This window comes from Triturus cristatus, chromosome 4_1, assembly GCF_964204655.1.
Source record: "Triturus cristatus chromosome 4_1, aTriCri1.1, whole genome shotgun sequence".
Taxonomy (NCBI): Eukaryota; Metazoa; Chordata; class Amphibia; order Caudata; family Salamandridae; genus Triturus; species Triturus cristatus.
This window is the reverse complement of record NC_140585.1, coordinates 1163448966-1163475378: the sequence shown is the minus strand read 5'-3', so window position 1 is coordinate 1163475378 and position 26413 is coordinate 1163448966. Positions and strand designations below refer to the sequence as shown.

The window sequence follows — 26413 nt, the reverse complement described above, 5'->3', positions numbered from 1 at the left end:
GCACAACTCGTACAAGTTTTGAATCCGCATCCGTCTCCATGACAGTCCTGAGCCAATGGGTGCCCCCGGCTCGTTCAGCTGACTGTACAACGCGTATTTTGAATATACACATGCACCCGTCTCCATACGATTCAATGGCCAAGGCGTACGCCTGTCTCAGACCATGCCTGTCCGACGCGTATGCATGATAGTCACCCGCGTCGGACCTCATTGCATTAAATGACAAAGCGTACGCACAGCTCGGTCATGAACCGTGCAATGCGTATGCATTGTCACCCGCGTTGGACCTCATTGCATTCAATGACAAAGCGTACACACGGCTCGGTCATTAACCGTGCAATGCGTACGCATTGTCACCCGTGTCGGACCTCATTGCATTCAATGACAAAGCGTACGCACGGCTTGGTCATGAACCGTGCAATGCGTACGCATTGTCACCCGCGTCGGACCTCATTGCATTCAATGGCAATGCGTACGCACGGCTCGGTCATGTGACTATTATACGGATGCAACACACATAAACTGGCCATGGACACCTGCGCACACCTGCCACACTATAGCATTGGCCACACAGTGTCCCATGGCATGTAAGGCTGCATTCCCTGGGTGTTTGGGGGGCCACAGCTGTTTTTTTGGCTGGCACTTTGTGCAGCCACTCCCAGGCTTTGCACGTGTACATGGGGGCAGAATCCTTTGTGTGTTGTGCACATTACCACTGTGATGTGCAATTGGACAGTAATGGGCATGGGTCAAGGCCACAGTGTCAGGTTGGATATGTTTAAGACATTTCACATACACCCTGAGTCCTGGGGGTGATGGCATGTACGTCACAGTGAGACCTGTAGCCGCAACACTGATGTGCCCCCACAGTCTGTGTGCATGTTGTTTCTCAGATGTGTCTGATCACATGTTACCAATGGGTGACAGTCTCCACATCCATGTGGTATATGCATCAACCGTGATGGGGTGTGTGTCTAAGAGACGTACATGTAGGGCCGGCAGGAACAACAGTGGCCACTACCTGTGGGACTTACGCTTGCCTTGTGGTGTGTACGTGCTACGCCATGTCCATTGCTGTGTTGATGTGGCAATACAGGGAGCCTGGGTTTCTGCATGGCAAAGATCTGTGATGCCTGGTAGACATGAGGCCTCCATTGTCACTGGGGTGTGTTTTTTGAACGTTGCAGCAGCACATAAGTTGGGTGACACAGCCAGATGATTGGCCCATTGCACTACATGGCACTCATGTGGACATGTGGAATTGAGATGTGAGGTGGTGGTCTTGTAGGTGACATATGTGTCCATGCCCAACAGCACACACCTCAGTACATTGTGTAATGTCATGAACTAGCATGTGATAGTGATGGTGGTCATGGCTACATGGTCTGGATGTACTGACAATCTTCCTTTGTGCATCTCTGTACTGCAGGGCACCAGCTGTCCATCGTCCATTCCCAGGCCTTGCAACCATGCAGGAACGCGACAGCATCAGACGGTACCGCTTCACCAGGCCACTGATTGTGGAGTTGGCGGAGCAGTTGGCGTCACATCTGCTACCTGGCCGAACATACCCTAGAGCACTGACCCCAGAGGTGAAGGTGATGGCAGCCCTGCACTTCTTTGCTACCGGTACCTTCAGTACACTGTGGCTACTGCTGGTGGCATGTCGCAAACGATGTTTAGTCGGGTGCTACGCGATGTCTTGGAGGGGATGTTGCACTTCCTCGACCTGTATGTCAAGTTCCCGAGCACAGATGAACTCCCTGAAATTAAGGATGCCTTTTATACACTGGGGAGGATGCAGAACGTCATTGGATCTATTGATGGGACACATGTTGCCCTGATACCACCACAGGCACATGAGCAGGCGTACCGGAACAGGAAGCACTACCATTCGATCAATGCTCTGGTGGTCTGTCTTGCTGACATGTGTATCACACATGTGTGTGCACGGTTCCCTGGTTCAGCGCACGATGCCTACATCATGAGGAGTAGTCGCATTGCAACGCTGATGTCACCGATGCCAGCTCAGCGTGCCTTGCTTGTCGGTGTGTACTGACTGTTTCTCATTGTGTGTGTGTTTGTCACTGTTGTACTCCGCACTCCTACAAAACTCAGCTACTTGTTCATTTTTGTGTGTGTAGGTGACTCCTGATACCCCAACATGCCGTGGTTGCTGACACCCCTCAGAAACCCTGTGACACCAGCCGAGCTGCGCTACAATGAGGCACATTGTCGGAGCAGGATGGTGATTGAGCGAACATTCGGCCTCCTGAAAAGCCGCTTTCGCTGCCTGGACAAGACCGGAGGGGCCCTCCCATATGAGCCTGCAAAGGTGTGCAAAATAATACTGGTCTGCTGCATGCTACACAACATGGCGGTGCAGAAGGAGGTGCCTCTCATCCAGGATGACGATGACGACGACCAACCTCCGGCACCTGTGGAGGATCCCGGTCTGGGCCAAGATGCCAGTGATGATGAAGATGATGGTGACGTCCTCTCCCAGCTCATCAACAACTTCTTCACCTGAATGTGAGTTTCCAGGGTTGTTATGTGAATGTATGGAGGTAGCCTGGAATGTGTTGAGCCAGCTCTGTTGCTGTCTGAGTTTGTCTGTGTGCCACCTGACTGGATGCGTGCTGTGATGTGTCCATTCAGCTGGTGTGTACTCCACAATAGGGTAGTACTGCTAACTAGTGTTTGTGTATGTGTTTTGCAACATTTTTTCTGCATGTGTTTTGCATTTCTCTCCTGTTCTTCTGTGCTTTTGACTGTATCTTGTCTGTCCTTCCCAGGGTACTTTGCCTGTTGTGTGGTCAACACTGACCCGCAACACCCAGAAGCCAACACCAGTGTGGAAGTTGACAATTCCCATCAACTGATGTACCCCACATCCCTTGTCTTCCAGTCCCCAACACATTGTGAGCTTGTGTCCACTGTTACGTAGAATTACCGTGCAACTATTGTGGAACAAACGTGTTGCTGATGTGTAATGAACCTGTGCTATGCTTTGTTATGTGCGTTGTCTGACCTGTGGACTTGTTACCACTGACTGGGCTTGGTGTTGTGTCTGTGCATGCCAATGTGTTTCAGGTCAACAGTATTGTGTGTGATGAGTAACATGGCCATGGTCAGTATGTTTTGTGTTGCCATAGTGGTGTGTCCCCCTCACATGTGTCACATCCCCATGACTCACCTTACGTTGGTCACATTGTTGCAGTATTTGGCATGCACTGTGTTGTGTAGCAGATCGACATCTCCCTGAACATGACAAGTTGGAATCACAACAGAGGCAAATATGGTGTACTGGTGAGTTTATTTACAAACATGTGTGATGGAAGTGCACAGGATGGTGGGTGCTGTAAAGTGGTTTGGGAATCCAAAGTTCACATTGGAGTTGGAAGTGCTGGTAGATGAAATGTCCAGAGTAAAGTCCACAGTCATCTGATACATTGGGCAAACATGAACCCTCCATGTCATGTGGGCGAGTTGTGTGCGATTGGACAAGGTGTACGGGTTGCGCACAAAGAACATTATCCAGAACAGGTTTGGAGGCCCTGGGGGATGTGCTGGGACATCTGCCTCTCACATGTCCTTCGGACGACCCCTCTTCTTCCGGGGGGGGGGGGGGGGATCCTCATGTGCAGGCCTCTGCGGTGCAGGGGACTCTCCGCAAGAGTCCTCCTCCCTCCTTGTGGCGCTGGCAGATGGTGTTGCGACAGATGTTGTGGGCACACGGGGGGTGTGGACAGGTTGGTGTTGTTGATCTGGCGGAGGCATTGTAGTATGTCAAGATGCACCGCAGTGATATCATCCCACTTGGCCTCTATGCGGGCATGGTGGGCGACCTGCTCGTGTTGCATGTCCTTGAGGATCCCCACTACCTGGCCAAATCCTCCGGTGCTATCCTGGTACGCATCTAAGATGCATGCCAGTTGGGGGTCATCATGCAGTCCAGACCCCTCTGCAAGGCGTGCCCTGTGCCTCCCACCCCTCCCAGCACCCCTCTCCACACGGGCAGGACCAGCGGCGGTATACACAGGTGACACTGGGACCCCTTGGGTGGTGTTGCTGGTGGTGTTGGCTGTAGCTTCCGGGGGGTCCTGTGTCCCCGTGCTGTGAATCACTGTGGTGCATAGTATGTCAAGATGCACCGCAGTGATATCATCCCACTTGGCCTCTATGCGGGCATGGTGGGCGACCTGCTCGTGTTGCATGTCCTTGAGGATCCCCACTACCTGGCCAAATCCTCCGGTGCTATCCTGGTACGCATCTAAGATGCATGCCAGTTGGGGGTCATCATGCAGTCCAGACCCCTCTGCAAGGCGTGCCCTGTGCCTCTCACCCCTCCCAGCACCCCTCTCCACACGGGCAGGACCAGCGGCGGTATACACAGGTGACACTGGGACCCCTTGGGTGGTGTTGCTGGTGGTGTTGGCTGTAGCTTCCGGGGGGTCCTGTGTCCCCGTGCTGTGGGAGTTGATTGTCCTTGGTCTGTCCATGGTGGCGGTGGTGCCCTGTCAGTGTCCAGATGCTGGAGGCGTGGGTACAGGAGGGGCAGATGTTGATGCTGCTGGTGCTGCATGATGGCTCACACCGGAGGGGCCAGGTTGGTCGTCGTCATCCGAAGAGGACAGTGGGAGAGTCAGACCAGAGAGCTCAGTGTCCACCAGAGTCTGGTCCTGGGTATCCTCGTCATTTGGTGCTGGGTGCCCAGCACCACCTGTGTTTGGAAGAGACGCACAATGTGATTTATGTTTCTACATGCATCGTTGGTTCACAAACATGACATTTTCTACTTTTCAAGCAGATGCCTGCCTGTACACTGCTTTTTCCCAGCTTGTCACAGACAGAGTTTGATATTGTTGTTGGCCATTTCCCAGCATGGCCTTGTGCTACCCACAACAGAGCCCAGTGTCAGACATCTTATCAGTCCCTTCACACTCCCTGTGAGGCGAGTATGTTTCAGTTTGATCTTGCTGGGCCATGTGGGTGAGTGTAGGTTGTCTGTGACTGCGACTCCCATCATACTCTTGGCTACACCCCCCTTCCCAGCATGCCCATGCTTCCTCCCTCTTGACTCTGCTTCGCTGTGCGTGGGTGTGAGAGCAATGGCTGACTGTGTAGTCCTGATGTGTGATGCTTGGCCATTTCCCAGCATGGCCGTGTGCTCCCCACGACAGAGTCCAGTGTCAGACATCTTGTCAGTCCCTTCCCACTCCCTGTGAGGCGAGTATGTTTCAATTTGATCTTGCTGGGCCATGTGGGTGGGTGTAGGTTGTCTGTGACTGAGACTCCCATCATACTCTTGACTACACCCCCCTTTCCAGCATGCCCATACTTCCTCCCTCTTGACTCTGCTTCCCTGTGAGGGGTTGTGACAGCAATGGCAAGATGGCTGACTGTGAAATCCTGGTGTTTGTTTGGCCACAAGTCCCAAGTGAGCACCTGTGCTTCACACAGCAGCACCCAGTACGGGGTATCTTTTGCTAATATTTCAATGAGGTGTGTGTCAATGCATTGTACCCGGTGATTTGTGTGGAGGGGGGGGTGTCTCCCCATGCTGAGTAGTCTGGTCAGGGCTGTCAGTTCTCTTTCCCATCATGAAGCGTGCTTCCATTGTAGGGCGTGCAAGTTGTCTTTTAGGATGTCAGTGAGTGGTGTCCTGCTTGTGATTTGCACACAAGCCCTAGCAGGGCCTTGTGCTCCCCACAGCAGGAGCCAGTGTCAGCCATCTTGTCAGTCATTTTCCACTCCCTGTGATGTGGGCATGTTTCAGAGAGGTCTTGATGGGCCAATCAGGAGGGTGTGCATTATCTGTGACTACAGGCCCCATCATGATTTTGGCTACATTCACTTCACCTGCATCCCCACTATTCCTTCCTGACAGTCAGCTGCACTGTGAGGTGGTGTGTTTGTGGTGGCAAACTGTCTGGCAGTGTCTATTTGGCTTAGTGCCTCTGGCTTGCTCTATTTGTTTGTAGGTTGGTGCATGTCATGACACAGTCCCCAGTCACTATGAGATGGCAGGTATTGTGTGTGTCTGACTGGCATACACATTGTGGTATGATTATCTATTGGTTAGTGTAGCTTTGCTTGGGGTGCATGGTTTCACTGTCCCCTTGCCACACAATCTTGGGTATGTTGTTTGTGTACTCACCAGGCTCTGGGATGTCTGTTAGGCCATGGAGGCTCTCTGGTGGTAGGATGTCCCGCACCTTCTCCTCCCAGGTCCTGAAGTAGACTGGTTTGGCAGGAGGGCCACCGCCGGTGCACTGACTCAGGGCGTGATCTTTTTCGATGAGTTTCTTGACCCTCCTGCGCACGTCATACCACCTGTTCTGGATGCCGTCCTTTGTGCGCCTTGCTGGTGCTTGTGCGTTCACCTTGTCCACAATCCTCGCCCACATCTTGGTTTTCTGTGAGATGGGGGTCCTTTGAACCAATGTACCAAACAAATGTGGCTCTACTCTGATGATCTCGTCTACCAGCACTTCTAATTCACTGTCTGTGAACTTTGGATTCTTCTTTGGAGGCATGGTGATGGGTGGTGGTGGTGGGGGATGGGTGTGTGAGAGTGAAAGTGATGTTGGGTTGGTGTTGGTTTTGCTGTGTGTATGTGGGTGTGCTTTTGTATGAGGTGCTGATGGTGTGTGAGTTGTGTGATGGGTGAGTTGTGAGTGTGTCTGTGGTTGCTGTGTACTGGTGTTTGCAGCTGGCTGTGTCTCCTGTTTGCAAGGGATGATGGTAGTGCTTGTAGTCCTTTATATAGATGGTGTTGTGGGTGTATCTTTGTCCCATGTTTTTTGTGTGGTATTTATTGGCTTTGTCATTGCTTGTTTGGTCCTTTTTTGGTCTTTTTTCCTTTGTGTTTTGTAGGCATGAAGGAGACGTTCATGTGACGGAAACGGACGCTGCTGTTGTCTCGTGCTGGCTTCTCCGCCTCGTTCACCCTGCCTGTCTTCTGTGTTTGGTACGCGTTGTTCGTGGCGATCTCTATTGCTTGTGTGCCCGGTTGTCTGTACGTGTCCGTCGTGCGGCTTGGTCTCCATGTGAGTCGGTCTGGTTTTACACGCATTGCATCGTACTGCGCTAATCGTACATCGCGGGTACGGGTCGGTCGGGTTCATTCCGGGTTCGTGTCAGTCGGTGAAAATCGCGTTGGTTTTCCGGCCGGACCACTATTTTCCCTACGGCTCGGTCGTACGGCTTGTATTCCGTACGTGTCGGTTGTAATTCACACGTGTTGCATCGTACTGCATGGGTCGTACGGCGCTGGTCCGTGTCGGTCGGTATTCGGTACGGGTACGTGTCGGTCGGCTCGTTTTGCGGCCGGAATCAGAATCGGCCCCATAGTGTCTAAAATCCAAAGCAATAAGCAAATCACCAAGAAAGTCAACACAGATCACCTGTAAAAATTATAAAATTATTTTTTACATTTCTATTCTATTCACACATATCTATTCCTAAATAAAGAACTACGAAATATCCAACATATACTAAGTACCACTAAGTATCTTTATAATTTACAGAGACTGTGTCGAAATGCAACTTGAAGAAAAATAAGTAAGGAACGAGTTTTAAAATCTTGCATGCCACTACCATGGCTTTTCTTTCAGAACACGTTTTTTGGTTTATGCATACTTTTTAAACGCTTACCTTACCGCACAATTTGTTTTTATTTTTAATCTAATCTTTTTTGGGGGTTTTGGGAGATCCACCACACGCCCCCATCTACCCATAATAACATGGTAAAAGCATGCATAATTGTGGGGGGAGACCCCCCACACCCCCCATCTACCCATGATAATGTTATAAAAGAATACATATTTATTTGGGGAGACCACCCACCCACCCCATCTATCCAAAAAAACTTATAAAAAGAATGCGCATTTTTTGGGGGAGACACCCCATCTACCCTAAAAAAAGTTTAGAAAGCATGCATATATATTTTTTGGCATACCCCCCACACCCCCCCATCTACCTAACAAAACGTTTAAAAAGCATTCGTATTTGTGGGGGGAGACCCCCCATCTACCCATGATATCGTTATAAAAGAATGCGTATTTTTTGGGGGGAGACCCTCCACACACCCCATCTACCCATGATAACGTTATGAAAGAATACTTATGTATTTGGGGAGACCACCCACACCCCCCATCTATCCCCAAAAACTTTTAAAAAACATGCACATTTATTTGCGGAGACCCCCCATCTACCCCAAAGAAAGTTTTAAAAACATGCATATATATTTGGGGAGACCCCCCACACCCCCCCCATCTACCTAAAAAAATTATTTAAAAGCATTCGTATTTGTGGGGGGAGACCCCCCACACCCCCAACTACCAATGATAACGTGTTAAAAGCATGTGTAATTGTGGGGGGAGACCCCCCCACACACCCCATCTACCCATGATAACATTATAAAAGAATGCGGATTTATTTGGGGAGACCCCCCACATCCCCTTACTACCTAAAAAAACATTTAAATAGCATTCGTATTTGTGGGGGGAGACCCCCCACACCCCCATCTACCCCGATAACATTTAAAAAGCATGCGTAATTGTGGGGGGAGACCCCCCCATCTACCCATGATAACGTTATAAAAGAATACTTATTTATTTGGGGAGACCACCCACACCCCCCATCTATCCCAAAAAAAGCATGCATATATATTTGGGGAGCTCTCCACACTCCACACCCCCCATCTACCTAAAAAAATATTTTAAAAGCATTCGTATTTGTGGGGGGAGACCCCCCACAACCCCAACTACCCATGATAACGTGTTAAAAGCATGTGTAATTGTGGGGGGAGACCCCCCACACCCCCATCTACCCATGATAACGTTATAAAAGAAAGCGTATTTATTTGGGGAGTCCCCCCACACCCCCATCTACCTTAAAAAACATTTTAAAAGCATGCGTAATTGTGGGGGGAGACCCCCCCCACACACCCCATCTACCCATGATAACAGTTAAAAAGCATGCGTATTTATTTGGGGAGACCCCCCCCCCCCCCCCATCTACCTAAAAACATTTAAAAAGCAGTCGTATTTGTGTGGGTAGACCCTCCACACGCCCATCTACCCATGTTAAAGTTTAAAAAGCATTCGTATTTGTGGGGGTGACCCCCACACCCCCATCTACCCATAATTTCCTGGTAAAAGCATAGATAATTGTGAAGGGTGACTCACCGCACCTCCCAATCTTCCCTGAAATATGTTGTAAAGACCTATGTTCATTAACCAACATGCATTGAAAAAAGCATAACCAGTTAAAATGCACATTTTAAAAGCTGCTACCCATTCTAGAAGCTGAAAGTAAATATTTTTTTTTCTCTTTAAAACAGATATATCAACAATGTCAAGCAGCAACCGAGCAACATATGTGAAATCCCGAACAGGAAATAACCTTCTAAAGTATGGTGGGTACCTCTATTGTAAAGAAAAAACTGTTGAACCCAGATATCATTGGAGGTGTGTGCAATACTTCTCGTCCCATTGCACAGGCAGAGCGGTTACTCTGGAAGAAACCATGGTTAGGACAACAGACCATAACCACTCTGCCTCTGCAATGGAAATAGAAGTTCGAGAAAATGTCCAACAGATCAAACTTCTAGAGCACACCTCCAATGAAAACTGTGGTACAATACTGAGGGAAGTGGCTCAGAACATACCTTTGCATGTTACAGGTAGCATGCCCTCCATTCCCAACCTTTGGGGGATGGTTCAAAGAGAAAAAGTGTCAAGTAATCCACACCAAATAACACCCCGTAATTTTGACGACATTAACATCCCTAGTCATTTATTAATAACTTTCTCTAATGAAACCTTTCTTTTATATGATAATAGAGACGTTCTTAAAAGAATTTTAATTTTTAGCACTAACCATAACATTTTAACCCTTGAGAACAGTCCAATTTGGATGATGGATGGTACATTTAAATCAACACCCCATCCATTTTCTCAAATTTACACTGTTCATGCTAATATAAATAACACTACAGTCCCTTTAGTGTATGCTTTGCTGTCAGACAAACACTCTTCTATGTACACTGAATTTTTGTCAGTATTAAAAAGCAAAACCATGAATAAAAGTCCTGCAAAAGTAATAATTGATTTTGAAATGGCGATGATTACTACAATTGCAAAATTATACCCTGAAACGCAAATCCGAGGATGTTTCTTTCACTTTTCGCAGGCTTATTGGCGCAAAAATCAGAAATCATCCTTGGTTGAGGAATATTTTTCAAGCAGCAAATTACAATTTGAATTAAGGAAACTAACAGCGTTGTGTTTTGTACCACCTGAGAGTGCAGATGAGTACTACACTGCAATTACTGAATCAGATTTTTTTACCCAAAATGAAGAAAAATTGGCTCCAATTCTAAATTATTTTGAGGATACATGGATTGGCCGTCAAAGCAGGTCGGGCCGCAGAAGGAAACCAAAGTATCTTATTGAATGGTGGAACTGCTATTCAACCTGCTTGGAAGGTGGTGCCAAAACAAACAATGCCATTGAGGGATGGCATAATTCTTTTAATAAAACTGTTGGTAAACATCACCCTAATATATATCATTTTCGGGAAATTTTGAAAAAGGAACAAAGTTTCCAGGAAATGAGACTAGCGCAATCACTGTCAGGTAGTCTGAATCCACGGATTTCCAAAAAAAGCAAAGAAATGTCCGAGAGACTATTGGCTAAAAATCAACTTTTTTCGTTGCTGGTGGCTTCAGACTACCTTGACAGTATTGCTTACGTTTTACATTACTGAAAATTAATAATACTAACATCATTTTGGAATTACTATTATTTTTTCTTCTTGCAACAATTCGTTTGGAATTATTTAAATTATTTTTTACTTAAAAAAGGAAAGTTGGAGTTCCTACCTTTGGATGTCTTCGTTTTTTCAATACAATGGGACTGCTTATTAATCCTTGAGTCACCATTGGTCAACTACTTCAAATGCAACAATCTTTTCGCCCAAAAATTATTCTTTTTATCCCATCAAAATTTCAGAATATCCATTTTTTTAATTTAAAATTCAAAAACCAGGAAAATATGAAAAAAAGGCAACTACGTTAGCCTTAATGACTTGTATAACTGCAAACTCCTTTTATCAACCATTAAAAATAGCAATGTATATTTTTAAATTTGTCTTTTTTAAATTTCCCACATCCAACAGGAGAATGCTTTTTGTAGATTATGACGTTTAAAGAAAGGCAAATATATTTAGGGCCTTCCATCATCGAGGCCCTAAATATCTAACCCAAGGCTTTAAACGCTACTTCCCGGCACGCTGCCTAAGATCTGTGGCCCAGAATCTGCTGGTTATTCCTAAATTTAGGCTGACAACCAAAGGGGGCAAATCCCTCTTCGTGTTGGGCGCCAAGGCATGGAACAAGCTCCCTCTCTCCTTGCGTTCCATGTCGGATGAAACCCAATATAGGAAAGCATTAAAAACCTGGGTATACGCTATGACTGAGTCAGCTTGCATAGCTATGGTTTGAGATGTGGTGTTCTGTGCAAATGAGGTCTACTTTCTCCCCCTGTCTCGTACATCTGAGTTGGGTAAGCGCCAAGATACTCCCTGGAGTGATAGTTGCGCTATAAAAGTGGATTTTACATTTACATTTACATTTACATTAGCCTTATTCCTTTTAAATTTTTCAATAGGTCGATGTCATTCGCTAGGCAAAATCCATTTCAATGTGCAAAGCTGGTATTTGAAAAATTAAAACTTCAAAAACTTCTGGCAAAGCTGATATTTTCAATTTTATAACATTTATAAAGTGATGTCAAAAATCCGATTTTTAAGGCCCATTTACTCTGAGCACACGACAACCTGTAAAAAACAAATTGCCCAGAATTAGACTTTCCTTGCAACATTCTTTTATTTATTCGAAAAGCATTGTGTATAAATTTCTTTACACATACCACTTTTTTTCCATATAAATATTTTTTCAAAATTTGTTATTCAAATGAAATGTACTTTTTTTTAAAATACCAAGGTATTAAAAATATTCTCTGAGTATTACATTTCTTCTCAAACCATATACCCTTAATTCCTTACATCCCATCCCATCCCTGATGGAATTTTATGAAAATATTAATATTATTTTTTTCTAAGTAAAAAAAAAGTAATTAATACTGGAGTAATTATAAAATACGGAAGTATTAAAAACCTTCCCCACCCATTACCCCTTTAATGCCTACATCCCGTCTAGAAATGTTAAACATTTTTAAAGCAAATATTTTTTTATTTTACGAAAATCAAATACTATATCAAGTATAAAAAAGTAAATATAAGGAAAGAATATCAGAAATAAAAAAAGTCAGCTTTTACAAACAATTAAATTATTTATTTAATCAACGCAATAATATTATAATTACTATTTAATAAAATAATTAACTATGTATTAATTTTCTTCTTATTTTTTTGACCTACCTGATATTCCAGTTAATTCCGATAGACGCTATTTCCCAGTTCGTGCTACCATTTGCACTTTCAATATTCTTCAATACATACTTGTTTTGGTTACAGAGATGAGTGATGTTAACTCTCTCACCAGCCAATCAAATTTCATATAAGTTGTATGGGGGCGGAATGACGTGACGTACGTTACATTCATCCCGGAAACAAACAGTATACCTGCTTGGTTCCGGACCTCGAAAAACTCGTGCCTCCAGAATTCGTGGTTCCATTCTTCGTTGTTCCCAGCTTCGTGGTTCCATACTTCATGATTCCGGACTTCGTAAAAGTGTCCTAGTTCGTTGTTCAGACTTTGTTGCAATAGTAAGTCGTTGTTTATACTTCGTTGTAGAGGATGTTCCCCCACACTACAACTCCCACCTGGCACTCTTGCCTCACCACTGAACAGGATGTAGAAGTCCCCCATGCCAGAGCCATTTGGCAGGCATTTCACTGCTCTGTCTCACCTTACATGTAGGTAGCCATCTAACTAGGGGGGTGTTGGGACAGGCAACCAGCACTACAACTCCCACCAGGCCCTCTTGCCTCATCACTGAACAGGATGTAGAACTCCTCCCACCCCAGAGTCATTCGGCAGCCAATTTACTCCTCTGTCTCACCTTACAGGTAGGTAGCTATCTTACTAGGGGGCTGTTAGGACAGGATAACACCACTACAACTCACACCATGCCCTCTTACCTTACCACTGAACAGGATGTAACACACGACCCACCTCAGAGCCATTTGGCAGCCATTTCACTCCTCTGTCTCACCGTACAGGTAGGTAGCCATCTTACTAAGGGGATTTAGGGACAGGCAGCCAACACTACAACATCCACTAGGCCCTCTTGCCTCGCCACTAAACAGGATGTAATACTCTTCCCACCTCATTCCTCACTTGGTAGCCATTTCACTCCCCTGTTCCACCTTACAGGTAGGTAGCCATCTTACTAGGGGGGTGTTGGGATGGGCAGCCAACACTATAACTTCTACTAGGGCCTCTTGTCTTACCACTGAACAGGATGTGACACTCCTCCCACTCCAGAGCCATTTGGCAGCCATTTCACTCCTCTGACTCACCTTACATGTATGTAGCCATCTTATTAGGGGGGAGTTGGGACAGGAGAACACCACTACAACTCCCACCAGGCCCTCCTTTCTCACCTCTGAACAGGATGCAACACTTCTCCCACCCCAGAGCAAAGTGGCAGCCATTTCACTTCTCTGTCTCACCCTAGAGGTAGTTGCCGTCTTACTAGTGGGGTGTTGGGACAGGCAGCCAGCACTACATCTCCCCCAGGCCCTCTTGCCTCACCACTGAACATGATGTAAGGCTCCTCTCATCCCAGAGCCGTTTGGCAGCCATTTTACTCCTCTGTCTCACCTTACAGGTAGGTAGCCATCTTACTAGGGAGGTGTTGGGACAGGCAGCCAGCGCTACAACTCCCACCATGCCCTCTTGCCTCACCACTGAACATGATGTAACACTCCTCCCACCCCAGAGCCATTTGGCGGCCATTTCACTCCTTTGTCTCATTTTACAGGAATGTAGCCATCTTACTAGTGGGGGTGTTGGGACAGGAGAACACCACTACAACTCCCACCATTGCCTCTTTTCTAACCCTGAACAGGATGTAACACTCCTCCCACCCCAGACTCATTTGTCAGCCATTTCACTCCTCTGTCTCACCTTACAGGTAGGTGCAATCTTACGGGGGGGGCAGGCAGCCAGCAGTACAACTCCCACTGGGCCCTCTTGCCTCACCACTGAACAGAACAGGATGTAACACTCCTCCCAGCCGAGAGCCATTTGGGAGCCATTTCACTCCTCTGTCTCACCTTACAGGTAGGTAGCCATCTTACTAGAGGAGGTGTTGGGACAGGCATCCACCACTCTAACTCCCAATAGGCCTTCTTGCCTCACCACTGAATACGATGTGATACTCCTCCCACTCTCAGAGCCATTTCTCAGCCATTTCACTCCTCTGTCTCACCTTACAGATAGGTGCCATCTTACTAGGGGGGTGTTGGGAAAGGCAGCCAGCACTACAACTTCCACCAGGCCCTCTTGCCTCACCACTGAACAGGATGTAACACTCCTCCGACCCCATTCCTCACTTGGCAGCCAATTCACTCCCCTGTTCCACCTTACAGGTAGGTAGCCATCTTACTAGGGGGTGTTGGGACAGGCAGCAAACACTACAACTTCCACTAGGGCCTCTTGTCTCACCACTGAACAGGATGTAACAATCATCCCTCCCCATTCCTCACTTGGCAGCCATTTCACTCCCCTGTTCCACCTTGCAAGTAAGTAGCCACTTACTAGGGGGGTGTTGGGACAGGTAGCCAACACTACAACTTCCACTAGGGCCTCTTGTCTCACCACTGAACAGGATGTAACACTCCTCCCACCCCATTTTTCACTTGGCAGCCATCTTAGTAGAGGAGGTGTTGGGACAGGCATCGAGCACTACAACTCTCACTTTGCCCTCGTGCCTCACCACTGAACAGGATGTAACACTCCTCCCACCCCAGAGCCATTTGGCAGCCATTTCACTCCTCTGTTTCACCTTACAGGTAGGTAGTCATGTTACTAGGGGGTGTTGGGACTAGAGAACAGTACTACAACTCGGGTATAGGCCCTCTTGCCTCACCACTGGCCAGGATGTAACACTCCTCCCACCCCATTCCTCACTTAGCAGCCATTTCACTCCCCTGTTCCACCTTACAGGTAGGTAGCCATCTTACTAGGGGGGGTTCGGGATAGGCAGCCAACACTACAACTTCCACTAGGCCCTCTTGCCTCTCTACTGAACAGGATGTAACACTCCTCCCACCCCATTCCTCACTTGGTAGCCATTTCACTCCCTTGTTCCACCTTACAGGTAGGTAGCCATCTCACTAGGGGGTGTTGGGACAGGCAGCCAACACTACAACTTCTACTAGGGCCTCTTGTCTCACCACTGAACAGGATGTAATACTCATCCCACCCCATTCCTCACTTGGCAGCCATTTCACTGTTCTGTTCCACTTTACAGGTAGGTAGCCATCTTACTAGGGGGTGCTGGGACATGCAGCCAACACTACAACTTTCACTAGGGCCACTTGCCTCACCACTGAACAGGATGTAACACTCCTCCCACCCCATTCCACACTTGGCAGCTATTTCACTTCTCTGTTCCACCTCACAGGAAGGTAGCCATCTTACTAGATGAGGTGTTGGGACAGGCATCCAGGACTACAACTCCCGCTAGGCCCTCTTGCCTCACCAAAGAACAGGATGTAACACTCCTCCGACCCCATTCCTCACTTGGCAGCCAATCCACTCCCCTGTTCCACCTTAGAGGTAGGTAGCCATCTTACTAGGGGGGTTTCGGGACAGACAGCCAACACTACAACTTCCACTAGGCCCTCTTGCCTCACTACTGAACAGGATGTAACACTCATCCCACCCTATTCCTCACTTGGCAGCCAATTCACTCCCCTGTTCCACCTTACAGGTAGGTAGCCATCTTACTAGGGGGGTGTTGGGACAGGCAGCCAACACTACAACTTCCACTAGGGCCTCTTGTCTCACCACTGAGCAGGGTGTGACACTCCTCTCACTCCAGAGCCATTTGGCAGCCATTTCACTCCTCTGACTCACCTTACATGTATGTACTTAACTACATGACTGTCTCTATTGCCCACCCGAGCCAACATGGCAAATCCTGGCCTCTCCGCTACGGGGGCAAATTTTTACACTCTGGTCTACCCCCCAACCTCTCCAAAACCGCCGCTAAATACTTCAAACACTCCACCCTTAAAAGACACCCTGAGTCATTGATCTCTGACCTTCGCTATAGAGCGGGCAACGGCATAATCATTAATGACCTCATTTTTTACTCCAGAAGGACTTCTGGCTGGCGCAAAACCTTTGCCCTCCTCCTTAATGTATGCACAACAAAAAACATCCCATACGGCACTAACCTAACAATAACACCATCCCCTACACTGCGTGCTGACCTCACTATCACTCTTTACAAAAATGGCATTATCCTGATCCAAGCCTCAGCCAAAAACTTGGACAAATTTGCCGACCTTTTCAAACTCCTTCGAGACCACGTGCATGACCCAGGCAGGGGAACCATGTCCCGCCCCGACAAGCCCTCATCTAGCCTACCCATCGTAGCTAACCATTCACAAACCCCCCAAAGGTCTTCCAACACAGACCCCCCTACCCACCCCAACACGGGGCCCGGCCTTAGCCCCAGAATCTCCCCTAGACCTCTGGTCCCCCTCCTACTATCCCCCCATGTAGACTATGTCACTGGTATGCCCCCTATGACCTCTGACACTAGTCGTGTTTGCCCTCCTAGCCCGCAACTCAACCCACAGAGGAGCCCTAGCTCTGATCCATCGACCTACAACACAGGCCGTACTAGTCCTCCTCCGTATCTCCTATACATGCGGACAGAACGGCTCCTGAACCACTGCCCTTCCGCCCTCTATCGCCCCCACCGGATCGGGACATGGCCTCTCTGTTCTCCAGAGCTACCAAACTTAACCAGAGCATTCACATCTCTATCTCGGAATTAACAAACCTCCTCCACCTCGCCGAACTCGCCCTCGCTAACCTCACGTCCCTGCCTATTTGCACACCCCTGCACTTAACTGAGCACCCGAAACAGCCTCTTCCTCTAGTCTTGAGACTGTTTCGTCCCCGTAAACAACCATGCCACCTCTCAGAGGAAGAATGCCTCGCTCTGGCCCTCTCCTACACCGCTTCTCCAACTCTAAGTCCACTAGACCTCACTGAAATTGAAATCCTGGCCATCCTCCGAGATCACAACCCCACCACAGTTAACCCTCTTCCCTTTGACGGGAATTCTGAACATCCCATCCGTTCGGTCACTATCAGGCCAGCCACCCTCCACAACAGAGCTGTGGTCATGAGCAATCTAGCACCTGTCCACCAGTCTGCCCAGACTCCCGAAATTCCACCCAAATCCTCCCTGTCAGGTCTCTTAATCAACTGCCGATCGGCAGCTAAGCATTCCGCAGATATTGCTGATCTCATCCTTTGCAAAAACCTCGACTTAGCAATCCTAACAGAATCATGGCTCAACGATTCCTCATCCCCAGACCTGGACCTCCTAGTCCCCCCCTAACTACAACATCGCAAGACTGGACAGACAATCTAACAAGAAAGGAGGAGGCATCGCCTGCATCTACCGCTCTAACCTCCTCGTCCCCGAACTTCTGGCGGACTCCACCGAATCCTGCGAATACCTCACTCTCGCTATCTGCAACAACTCCACCCTACTATGCAACCTTCACATCTTTTACCACCACCCAGGTACGAACGACTTTCACCGACTACCTCATGGAAATCATCACAGCTAAGATTTCCACCAACTCCAAAGATATTTTCTTAGGCGGTTTTAACCTACACTGGAACGATCCCAAGGACCCACATGTCAACGCCATCAAAGACCTCCTGGCAGATCATGCCTTGACCCAAGCCTGCTCACTACCAACTCACTCAAAAGGGGCCATCCTTGACTGGATCATCCCCAAAGAATCAACTGTCAAACTTATCTCTATTGACCCATGCGATTGGTCTGACCATCACGCCATCACCTTCCATCTACCTGGCACCATCAAGACAAAAGCACCGCAACCAACGATTCCTAAACGCTGGATCAGAGACACCAAGAACTTGGACTGAAGTGACTTGCGGCCCGATGTAAATCCAACCTCCCCCCCCCCTCGCATCTCTCAACAGTCAGTGACCTCAATGATCACTACTCTGCCACCATCTCAAACATCCTGGATGATCTAGCCCCACTAAAACTGAAAAGAACCCAAATCAAAGACAGAAACCCCTGGTTCACGGGTTCCCTTAACAACGAGAGGAGAGCCCTCCGGCAAGCTGAAAGAACCTGGAGGCAACACCCCTCTACTGCACATCTACAACTCCTCCGCCAGGCCAGAAATACCTACAACAGGAACATTCTCAACTCAAGAAAAGACTTCTTCAGAACCGAACTTGAGAAAGCTAAGAACAGACCCCACAAGCTCTTCGAATTGGTCAAACACCAATCTAATAAACTGGCCAAATCTTCTAAAGAAACCCCCAGATCTCTTATATCCTCTGAAGAATTCTCCTCTTTCTTCACTGACAAAATCTTGGCCCTTGAAATGAACTCAGCGCCATCACACACCCCCAACCCCCTCCTGACCCGCCTCCTCCCACAACGACGCACCCACAGGCTCCTCCCAAAAATCACGCTCACTGGTCTATCTTCAAAGACTATGATGAAGACTCCATCTCCAAAATCCTTTCTACCTTAAAACCGAACAACCATTTCAATGACCCGCTCCCTGCCAACTGCCTTGCGGTCGTCGCCCAATCCATTATTACCAGCTGGACTACAATAATCAATGCCTCCCTCCAGCAGGGAACGATGCCAGACTCTCTAAAAGCCGGCCAAGTCCCCCCCATCCTGAAAAAGCCATCGCTGGATCCAGCCTCCCCAGACAACTTCAGACTCATCTCCAACATCCCCCTCTTAGCCAAAGTGCTGGAGAAATGCGTGCAACAGCAGCTAAGTCACCACATCAACAACTTCCACCTCCTCGATGACTTCCAATCCGGATTTAGACCAGGGCAGAGCACCGAAACCACCATGCTCCACATCATGGATGATGCCCTCCAAGCCCTCGACCAAGGCAAAACTTGTCTCCTAATCCTCCTGGACCTATCCTCGGCCTTCAACACAGTCAACCATGAAAAATTACTCGAACGCCTCAAACTCAGAATGGGATTAGATGGCACTGTTCTAGATTGGTTTAGGTCTGTGACGGGACAGAACATGCAGATCAGGGAGTAGAAGGAAGTACGGACTGGTGGACACTGATATCATGTTTACCCAATGTTGTCCCCTCTCAACAGGATGAATGGGCGTCAGAAACCGAAGGAATACTCTGGGATACAATAGCAGGAGTGGTGCCCTTTAACGGGGAAGACCTGGGGAACCAAACCCCGCCCCTCCAGGACGTCACGGCGTTGGGCGCGTCAAAAGAGGACGGAACCAGGAAGAGGACGGACGGCGATCCCAGGAGAGGAGAAGGAGACGAGCGGCGTGGCGAAGTGGACGAGAGAGAAAGAAGTACGGGAGAGAGCTAACGGAGAGAAAGGAGGTCCGAGAGCGGAGAGGCCAGGAGGCTCCAGATCCGGCGAAGCGCCCTGCCACGTTCCCAGGGGAGGAGCGTGGCTTGGACAGGTACGGGACCGGGTAGCGGGTTGGGTAGGACGGCGGGAGCGCCTGCGTTAAGGGAACCGTCCCTCGTTTTGTTCAGTCACCTTCCTTTTGTAGTTACGACCCCTCACCATTGTTTGAAGCACACGAATATACTGTTCTGCACACGTAAGGTGATTCCTCACTCCCGGGCCCTGGTATTAGGACATTGATGCCTATTGGGTGAGGCTAATAGCTTCCCTTATCTTTTCTTTGCCTTTTGGGGAGCCACCGGCAAGCTGACATCGTGATCGGAGGGGCGGCTGACCTACCTGAGCCGGCTGAACACAATTAGTGCTGGTACAGGAGCACCACGGATCCCGCCGCCTTTGCTAGAGAAAGACTGACAAGCCGGACTAAAAGAAAACCCATTTCAATAAAACCTATCATACATCGATCTCGTCTAGCGTCCGTCCTTGAAGGCCCATTACAACTGGTGTCAGAAGTGGGATTTTCATCTCACTCCGTCTGTAATCCAAAGATGGAGGCCCTCATTCAACACCTGATCCAAGGCCAGGAGAAGCTTGGCTGGGCCGTAGAAAGGCAGATGACGTCCGCCCAAGCAGATAGAGAGCACTTCCAGGACACTATGAAAGCCCAATTTGAGTCCCTGCAAAAGGCCGCCCCGGAGCCGGGAGTTCCGGTACCCCTAGAACGGCAGCTACCCTATTCCAGTACTGCGGGAGTGGCACTACAAAAATATGTCAGTGGGGAAGACCCAGACGCCTTTTTGACCAACTTCGAGCGAGCGGCTCGAGCATGTGGATGGCCAGAAGAAAAATTGCCTTTTTTTCTGGCTCTGCTTCTCTCAGGAGAAGCCCAGTCCGCGTATCAAGTGGCGAACCCCAGCGGCACCACCGGTTATCCGCTAATTAAGGAGGTCATCCTGGAACACCTCAGGCTGGATGCCGAAGCATATCGAGTCAGGTTCCGAAAGGAAAGGGGCCTGCCGGGGGGAAATCCCAAAACCCTGTATTTTCGTTTGAAAATGGCTGCTGACAAATGATCAAGCCAGAGAATAGCACAAAAGAGGAGATAATGTCGAAAATCTATATGGAGCAATTCCTGGAAGCCTTACCGTATGGGACCCAAAGGTGGTTGAAGCAATACCCCCACTTAACGCCCGAACAAGCGGTGGACATGGCCAAGAATTTCGCAAGGGCACAACCCCGCTCGTTCCCCTTGGACACAGAGAAAACCAATAAAAATCCTATAGGGGATAGGAGCGAGAGAAAGTTGGTCCTCCCTCAAGCGGTACCACGACCCAAGAACCAACGCCTGAGGTCCCCCTTCCTAGGGGCCCCCAGTGTTTTGAGTGTGGCGAGTGGGGGCAAATCTCCAGACTTTGCCCCAGGAAACGGACCGAGGAGCCCATGGATGTGGGGTACCTTCCGAGAAGCGTCCTGTACTCAGCTGAGATGGGTGCCTCTTTTTACATACGTGTGGGGATGAATGGCATCGTAGTAAAAGCTCTCTTAGATTCAGGGTGCCGACAGTCGGTGGTCAGGAAAACTTTAGTGCTGCCACACCAGTATCTACCCCAAAAACTAGTACACATAAGATGCATACACGGGGAGGTTAGACCCTATCCGTTGGCCCTCGTCCCCATGACTCCCTTAAATGGCACCGCCTGTACAGTGAGGGTGGGGGTGGTTGATACGTTGCCGGAGGAAGTCATCTTAGGGGTAGACAACCCAGAGTTTCTATCCCTGTTTAAAAAAACATTGAAGGTAGAAAACAGGGGACTAGACACGCCCACCCCGGGTCTCGTCACTGCTGAACCTTGGATCATAGATCAGAGTTTCCGCTTTGCGCAGATCAATGACAGAACTTTGTTTAATGCGTGGGAAAACGCTCATTTAAACCAGACAAATACTAAAGAAGAATTCCCTCGCTTTGTGATAAAGAACGAGTTATTGTACAGAGAAGGAAAGAAAGGAGAGGGCCCCCAACTTTTAGTACCCCAGCCCTTCAGGGAACAGGTCCTATTCTTCTCACACGCACATCTCACAGCTGGACATTCAGGGAGAGAGAAGACCACGAGTAGTGTACTGCGTTTTTTTTATTGGCCAGGAGTATATAGAGACATAGACTCCTATTGCAAAACGTGTGAAACCTGCCAAAGGAAGTCCTCCTACAGACCCATAGCTGCCCCCCTACAACCAATGCCCATAATAGGAGTCCCATTCGAGAGGGTGGGTATGGATTTGATAGGCCCCCTTCCCCGAACTAAGAAAGGCCACCTCCATGCCCTCGTTATCGTGGACTACGCCACCCGATTTATAGAGGCTTTTCCTCTAACATCCCCCACCACCAAGAATTTGGCAGAGAAATTAGTAGAGTTGTTTTCCCGAGTAGGATTTCCAAAAGAGGTGGTGACGGACCAAGGCACCCCTTTTATGTCACGCCTGATGAAAGAGGTCTGCGCAACACTAGACATCCGTCATTTACGGACATCCGTTTACCATCCCCAGACGGATGGACTAGTAGAAAGATATAACCGCACTTTAAAGACCACCCTGAAGAAAATGCTTACGGCGGAAGGACGAGAGTGGGACAGGCTCCTTCCCCTGGCCTTATATGTATTACGGGCACAAGTGCAAAGCAGTACGGGGTGCTCAGCTTTTGAATTACTGTATGGGAGACATCCCAGATCCCTTTTGGAGATGACTAGGGACGCTTGGGAAAGCGAAGACAGACAAGACCACTGTACCTTACTGGACTACACCTCCCAACTGAAGTCCAAAATCGGAAAACTAAGGGACCTGGCGTACACAAACATGGAAAGAAGCCAAGCCAATCAAAAAAAAGTATTATGACCACGGAAAAAAACTCCGGACACTACAAGTGGGTGAGTGGGCGCTTGTACTACTGCCGTCCACTACCAGTAAGTTCACGAGTGAATGGCAAGGGCCATACCAGGTGAAGGAAACCATAGGGCACACGACGTATCAAGTGCAAGTGACCCCCTCCAGAACTCAAAGTTACCACATAAACCTCCTCAAGAAGTGGCTGGGACCTCCTCCGAGATCGGCTCATTTATTGATTCCCACAAATACCCCGACGGCCTCCACAGTCGGCTCCTTGGAGGTAAATGCCGAACTACCCGAAGCACAGAAAGAACACCTACGAGAGGCGCTCAGTTCCTTCGAAGACATCTTTTCAGACTCCCCGGGGAAAACGCACCTGGCTGAGCACGCCATCGAAACCTTACCGGGAAAAATGGTGAGACAGAAGGCTTACCGGATTCCCGCCGCAAAAAGTGAAGCGATTCGGAAGGAAGTGGAAGACATGCTCTGTTTGGGGGTCATTCGACCATCCACAAGTCCATGGGCGTCCCCTATCGTAATGATACCAAAACCCGACGGGTCGTACCGTTTCTGTATGGATTTTAGGGCTTTGAACAACATCTCCACCTTCGATGCCTACCCGATACCTCGCGTGGACGAACTGATAGAGAAGATCGGAGAGGCTGCTTATATAACGACGTTCGACCTCACGAAGGGGTACTGGCAGGTGCCCCTCCGGGAAGAAGACAGGAAGAAAACCGCCTTTTCTACGGACCTAGGGCTGTTTGAGTTCACGGTCCTGCCGTTTGGGCTCCACGGAGCCCCTGCGACATTTCAGCGGTTAATGAACACCGTGTTGTTGCCCTACAACACCTTTAGCTCTGCCTATTTGGACTACATCGTGGTGTTCAGCCGGTCCTGGGAAGAACATCTTCGACACCTCACGATTGTCCTCAACGCCCTCCGCCAAGCCGGTTTACATATTAATGCAAGAAAATCAAGAGTAGCCTTCCATCGAGTGCAATATCTGGGGTATGTCCTAGGGGAAGGCGTTATCTCTCCACAAGAAAAGAAAGTCACCGCTATAGCCGACACCCCCTTTCCGTCCACTAAAAGGGAGCTTCGGGGCTTTTTAGGCTTAATAGGATATTACAGGCGCTTCATCCCTTCTTTCGCCGAAATAGCCTCCCCCTTAACTGATCTCTTACGAAAGGACTGTTCCACCTATACACTAAGACATCCCACTAATGAGATGTTGAGGGCCTTCAGGGAGCTGAAGAAAGCCATCACTTCAGCACCGGTACTTATTTCCCCCAATTTCCAGAAACAGTTTATACTGGCCACAGACGCTTCGGATACCGGGATAGGGGCTGTACTATCCCAAATAGGTGGAGATGGGCACGAACATCCTGTCCTCTACGTCAGTCGTAAGTTGTTCCCCAGAGAAGGTAAATACCCCACAATTGAACGGGAATGTTTAGCGGTCAAGTGGGCGGTCGAAAAACTGCGATATTACCTAGAGGGGAAGCCATTCATCCTGTACACGGACCATGCCCCATTGCAGTGGATGTATCGGAACAAGAGCAATAATCCCAGGGTCTTGAGATGGTTTTTGTTGTTGCAACCCTTCTCGTTCTCGGTTCTCCACCGCCGGGGACGGGACAACAGTAATGCTGACTTTCTCTCTAGGTCCATCCCTCTCCCCGAGCGGGAGCAGCCAGGGGGGGTGGTTTGTGACGGGACAGAACATGCAGATCAGGGAGTAGAAGGAAGTACGGACTGGTGGACACCGATATCACGTTTACCCAATGTTGTCCCCTCTCAACAGGATGAATGGGCGTCAGAAACCGAAGGAATACTCCGGGATACAATAGCAGGAGTGGTGCCCTTTAACGGGGAAGACCTGGGGAACCAAACCCCGCCCCTCCAGGACATCACGGCGTTGGGCACGTCAAAAGAGGACGGAACCAGGAAGAGGACGGACGGCGATCCCAGGAGAGGAGAAGGAGACGAGCGGCGTGGCGAAGTGGACGAGGAAGAGAAAGAAGTACGGGAGAGAGCTAACGGAGAGAAAGGAGGTCCGAGAGCGGAGAGGCCAGGAGCCTCCAGATCCGGCTCAACGCCCTGCCACGTTCCCAGGGGAGGAGCGTGGCTTGGACAGGTACGGGACCGGGTAGCGGGTTGGGTAGTGAGGAAATATGAATTTTTATGATCAATTGTGTCCCCTATCTTAGACCCCAACGGCTCCATGTACGTGCTACAAGTACATGTATGTTCCCTCCACTTCCAGCTATGAAGACGCAAATACAATTGTGTCCAACGTCAACATGTCCTCTTTCAGATCCACCATGAATGGGTCGAATATTCCGTTCCTAAGTATGCCTTGCCACCGTCTTTATATGGTGTACCTTTCATGTTTTTCAGCTCTGGCAAGTTAGGCCCTGAATTCTGCCATCGAGCCTTTTCCTGCCTTCTGCCTCTGAATGCTCCAGCCTGGACCTGCATCTGTATCCATGACCTTTGTCTTACTCCCTGCGTGGCTAACGGTGCCCGGCTCGGCCTGTTGCCTGCCAAGACTGTATTCAGCCTTCAAGTTATCTGCTCCGCTCCTCGAAACATGCATTCCTGTCTAGTAGTTTAGGTAAACATCCTTCCAGCTACAGAGCAAAGGGCCCGGCCTTACTGTCTCCATGCAAGTAATTCATAGCTCCTGTTACCATGGTAGGCCCATGCCCCCTCGCATCTCATGTAGACACGTAGACGCTTATACACGCACTAGCAGTCAGTATAGGATAGCCTCTGCCTGAGAGACCTTTCCTTCCAGATAATACAGTTCCTTAAACACAAGATATTAGATACGATTTGGGATTAGGTTGTTCTGACATCCCAGACTTCTGTCTCCTCATGTAGGGCTAAATGTCAAGTCCCCTTCACCCTCCAGTTATACGTCAATCACACGTCATGCTACTGTGCGCGCATATCTGCCATGTATTTCTGCTGACCTTGCAGGATTCTTTTATGGATCCACCCACCTGTGTCATCCTCAGAATGACGTTTCTAGTACACGCCCTTATGCACGCCTATTGTAACGCCTTTTTCATTACGTATGTGTATTCTTATCTCTCTTCTCAGCTGTTACGCCTCCTGCATCTGCCTTTACTGTAATGCATTGACTATATATATGATAACCTGTCAATAAAGTATGCTCAATCCCTTCCCGAACCTTCGTGGTGACGGAATCCGATTGCCTGGTTCGAACCAATTCCTTTGTAAGGAATAAATCCCCTTTTAAAACCTCAAATACCACGGATTCTGCCTCTTATTTTTACTGAGTTATTCTTATTGAACTTTACCGCATAAATTAAGTCTAGGTAATTTAAATTTACCACATAATTGGCGCCCGAACAGGGACTCCTCCCCCACCCCACGCGCCGGAGGTGCATTGCAGGCCCGGTCTCCTGCCACAGCCGGACGGACAACTACGCGTACCCGGAGGATTTCCTGTACCTCCCTCAGGCCAACGGAGGTGACTGAGGCTGCGATCAACACCCAGACGAGGCGGTGAGGAGTGCGGAGGATCCCGACCAGAGCCTAGCTGAGAGAGCAAGATCCGAGGTATACAGAGGCCCACCAGATTCCGAAGTTCCGAAGTTCCGAAGTTCCGAAGTATCTACGTCACGAGTCGAGTCGAGTCCAGTCCGGTCCAGTCCAGTCCAGAGTTTCCGAGGCCTTCTGCTCCGTTCCGTGCTTCCCGGTGAGTACCGTTGCTGGGGACGCATCTAGACGTGCGCATTGGTTTGTGCCGGTCAAGACGGGTTTGGGTACATAGACCTGGTCTGCACTGTTTTAGCAGTGTATCTGTACTGT

At 48.9% G+C, this 26413-nt stretch overlaps 1 protein-coding gene and 1 pseudogene across 1 annotated transcript; one reads left to right on the top strand and one right to left on the bottom strand.

Moving 5' to 3' along the window:
• The window catches only part of LOC146856258 (volume-regulated anion channel subunit LRRC8C pseudogene), a 366245-nt pseudogene that overhangs the window by 65160 nt on the left and 274672 nt on the right, over positions 1 to 26413 (bottom strand).
• LOC146856259 (uncharacterized) lies at positions 9361 to 10776 on the top strand. The gene has a single exon (XM_085650327.1). It carries the CDS (start codon positions 9361 to 9363, stop codon positions 10774 to 10776), a length of 1416 nt encoding a protein of 471 aa, XP_085506453.1.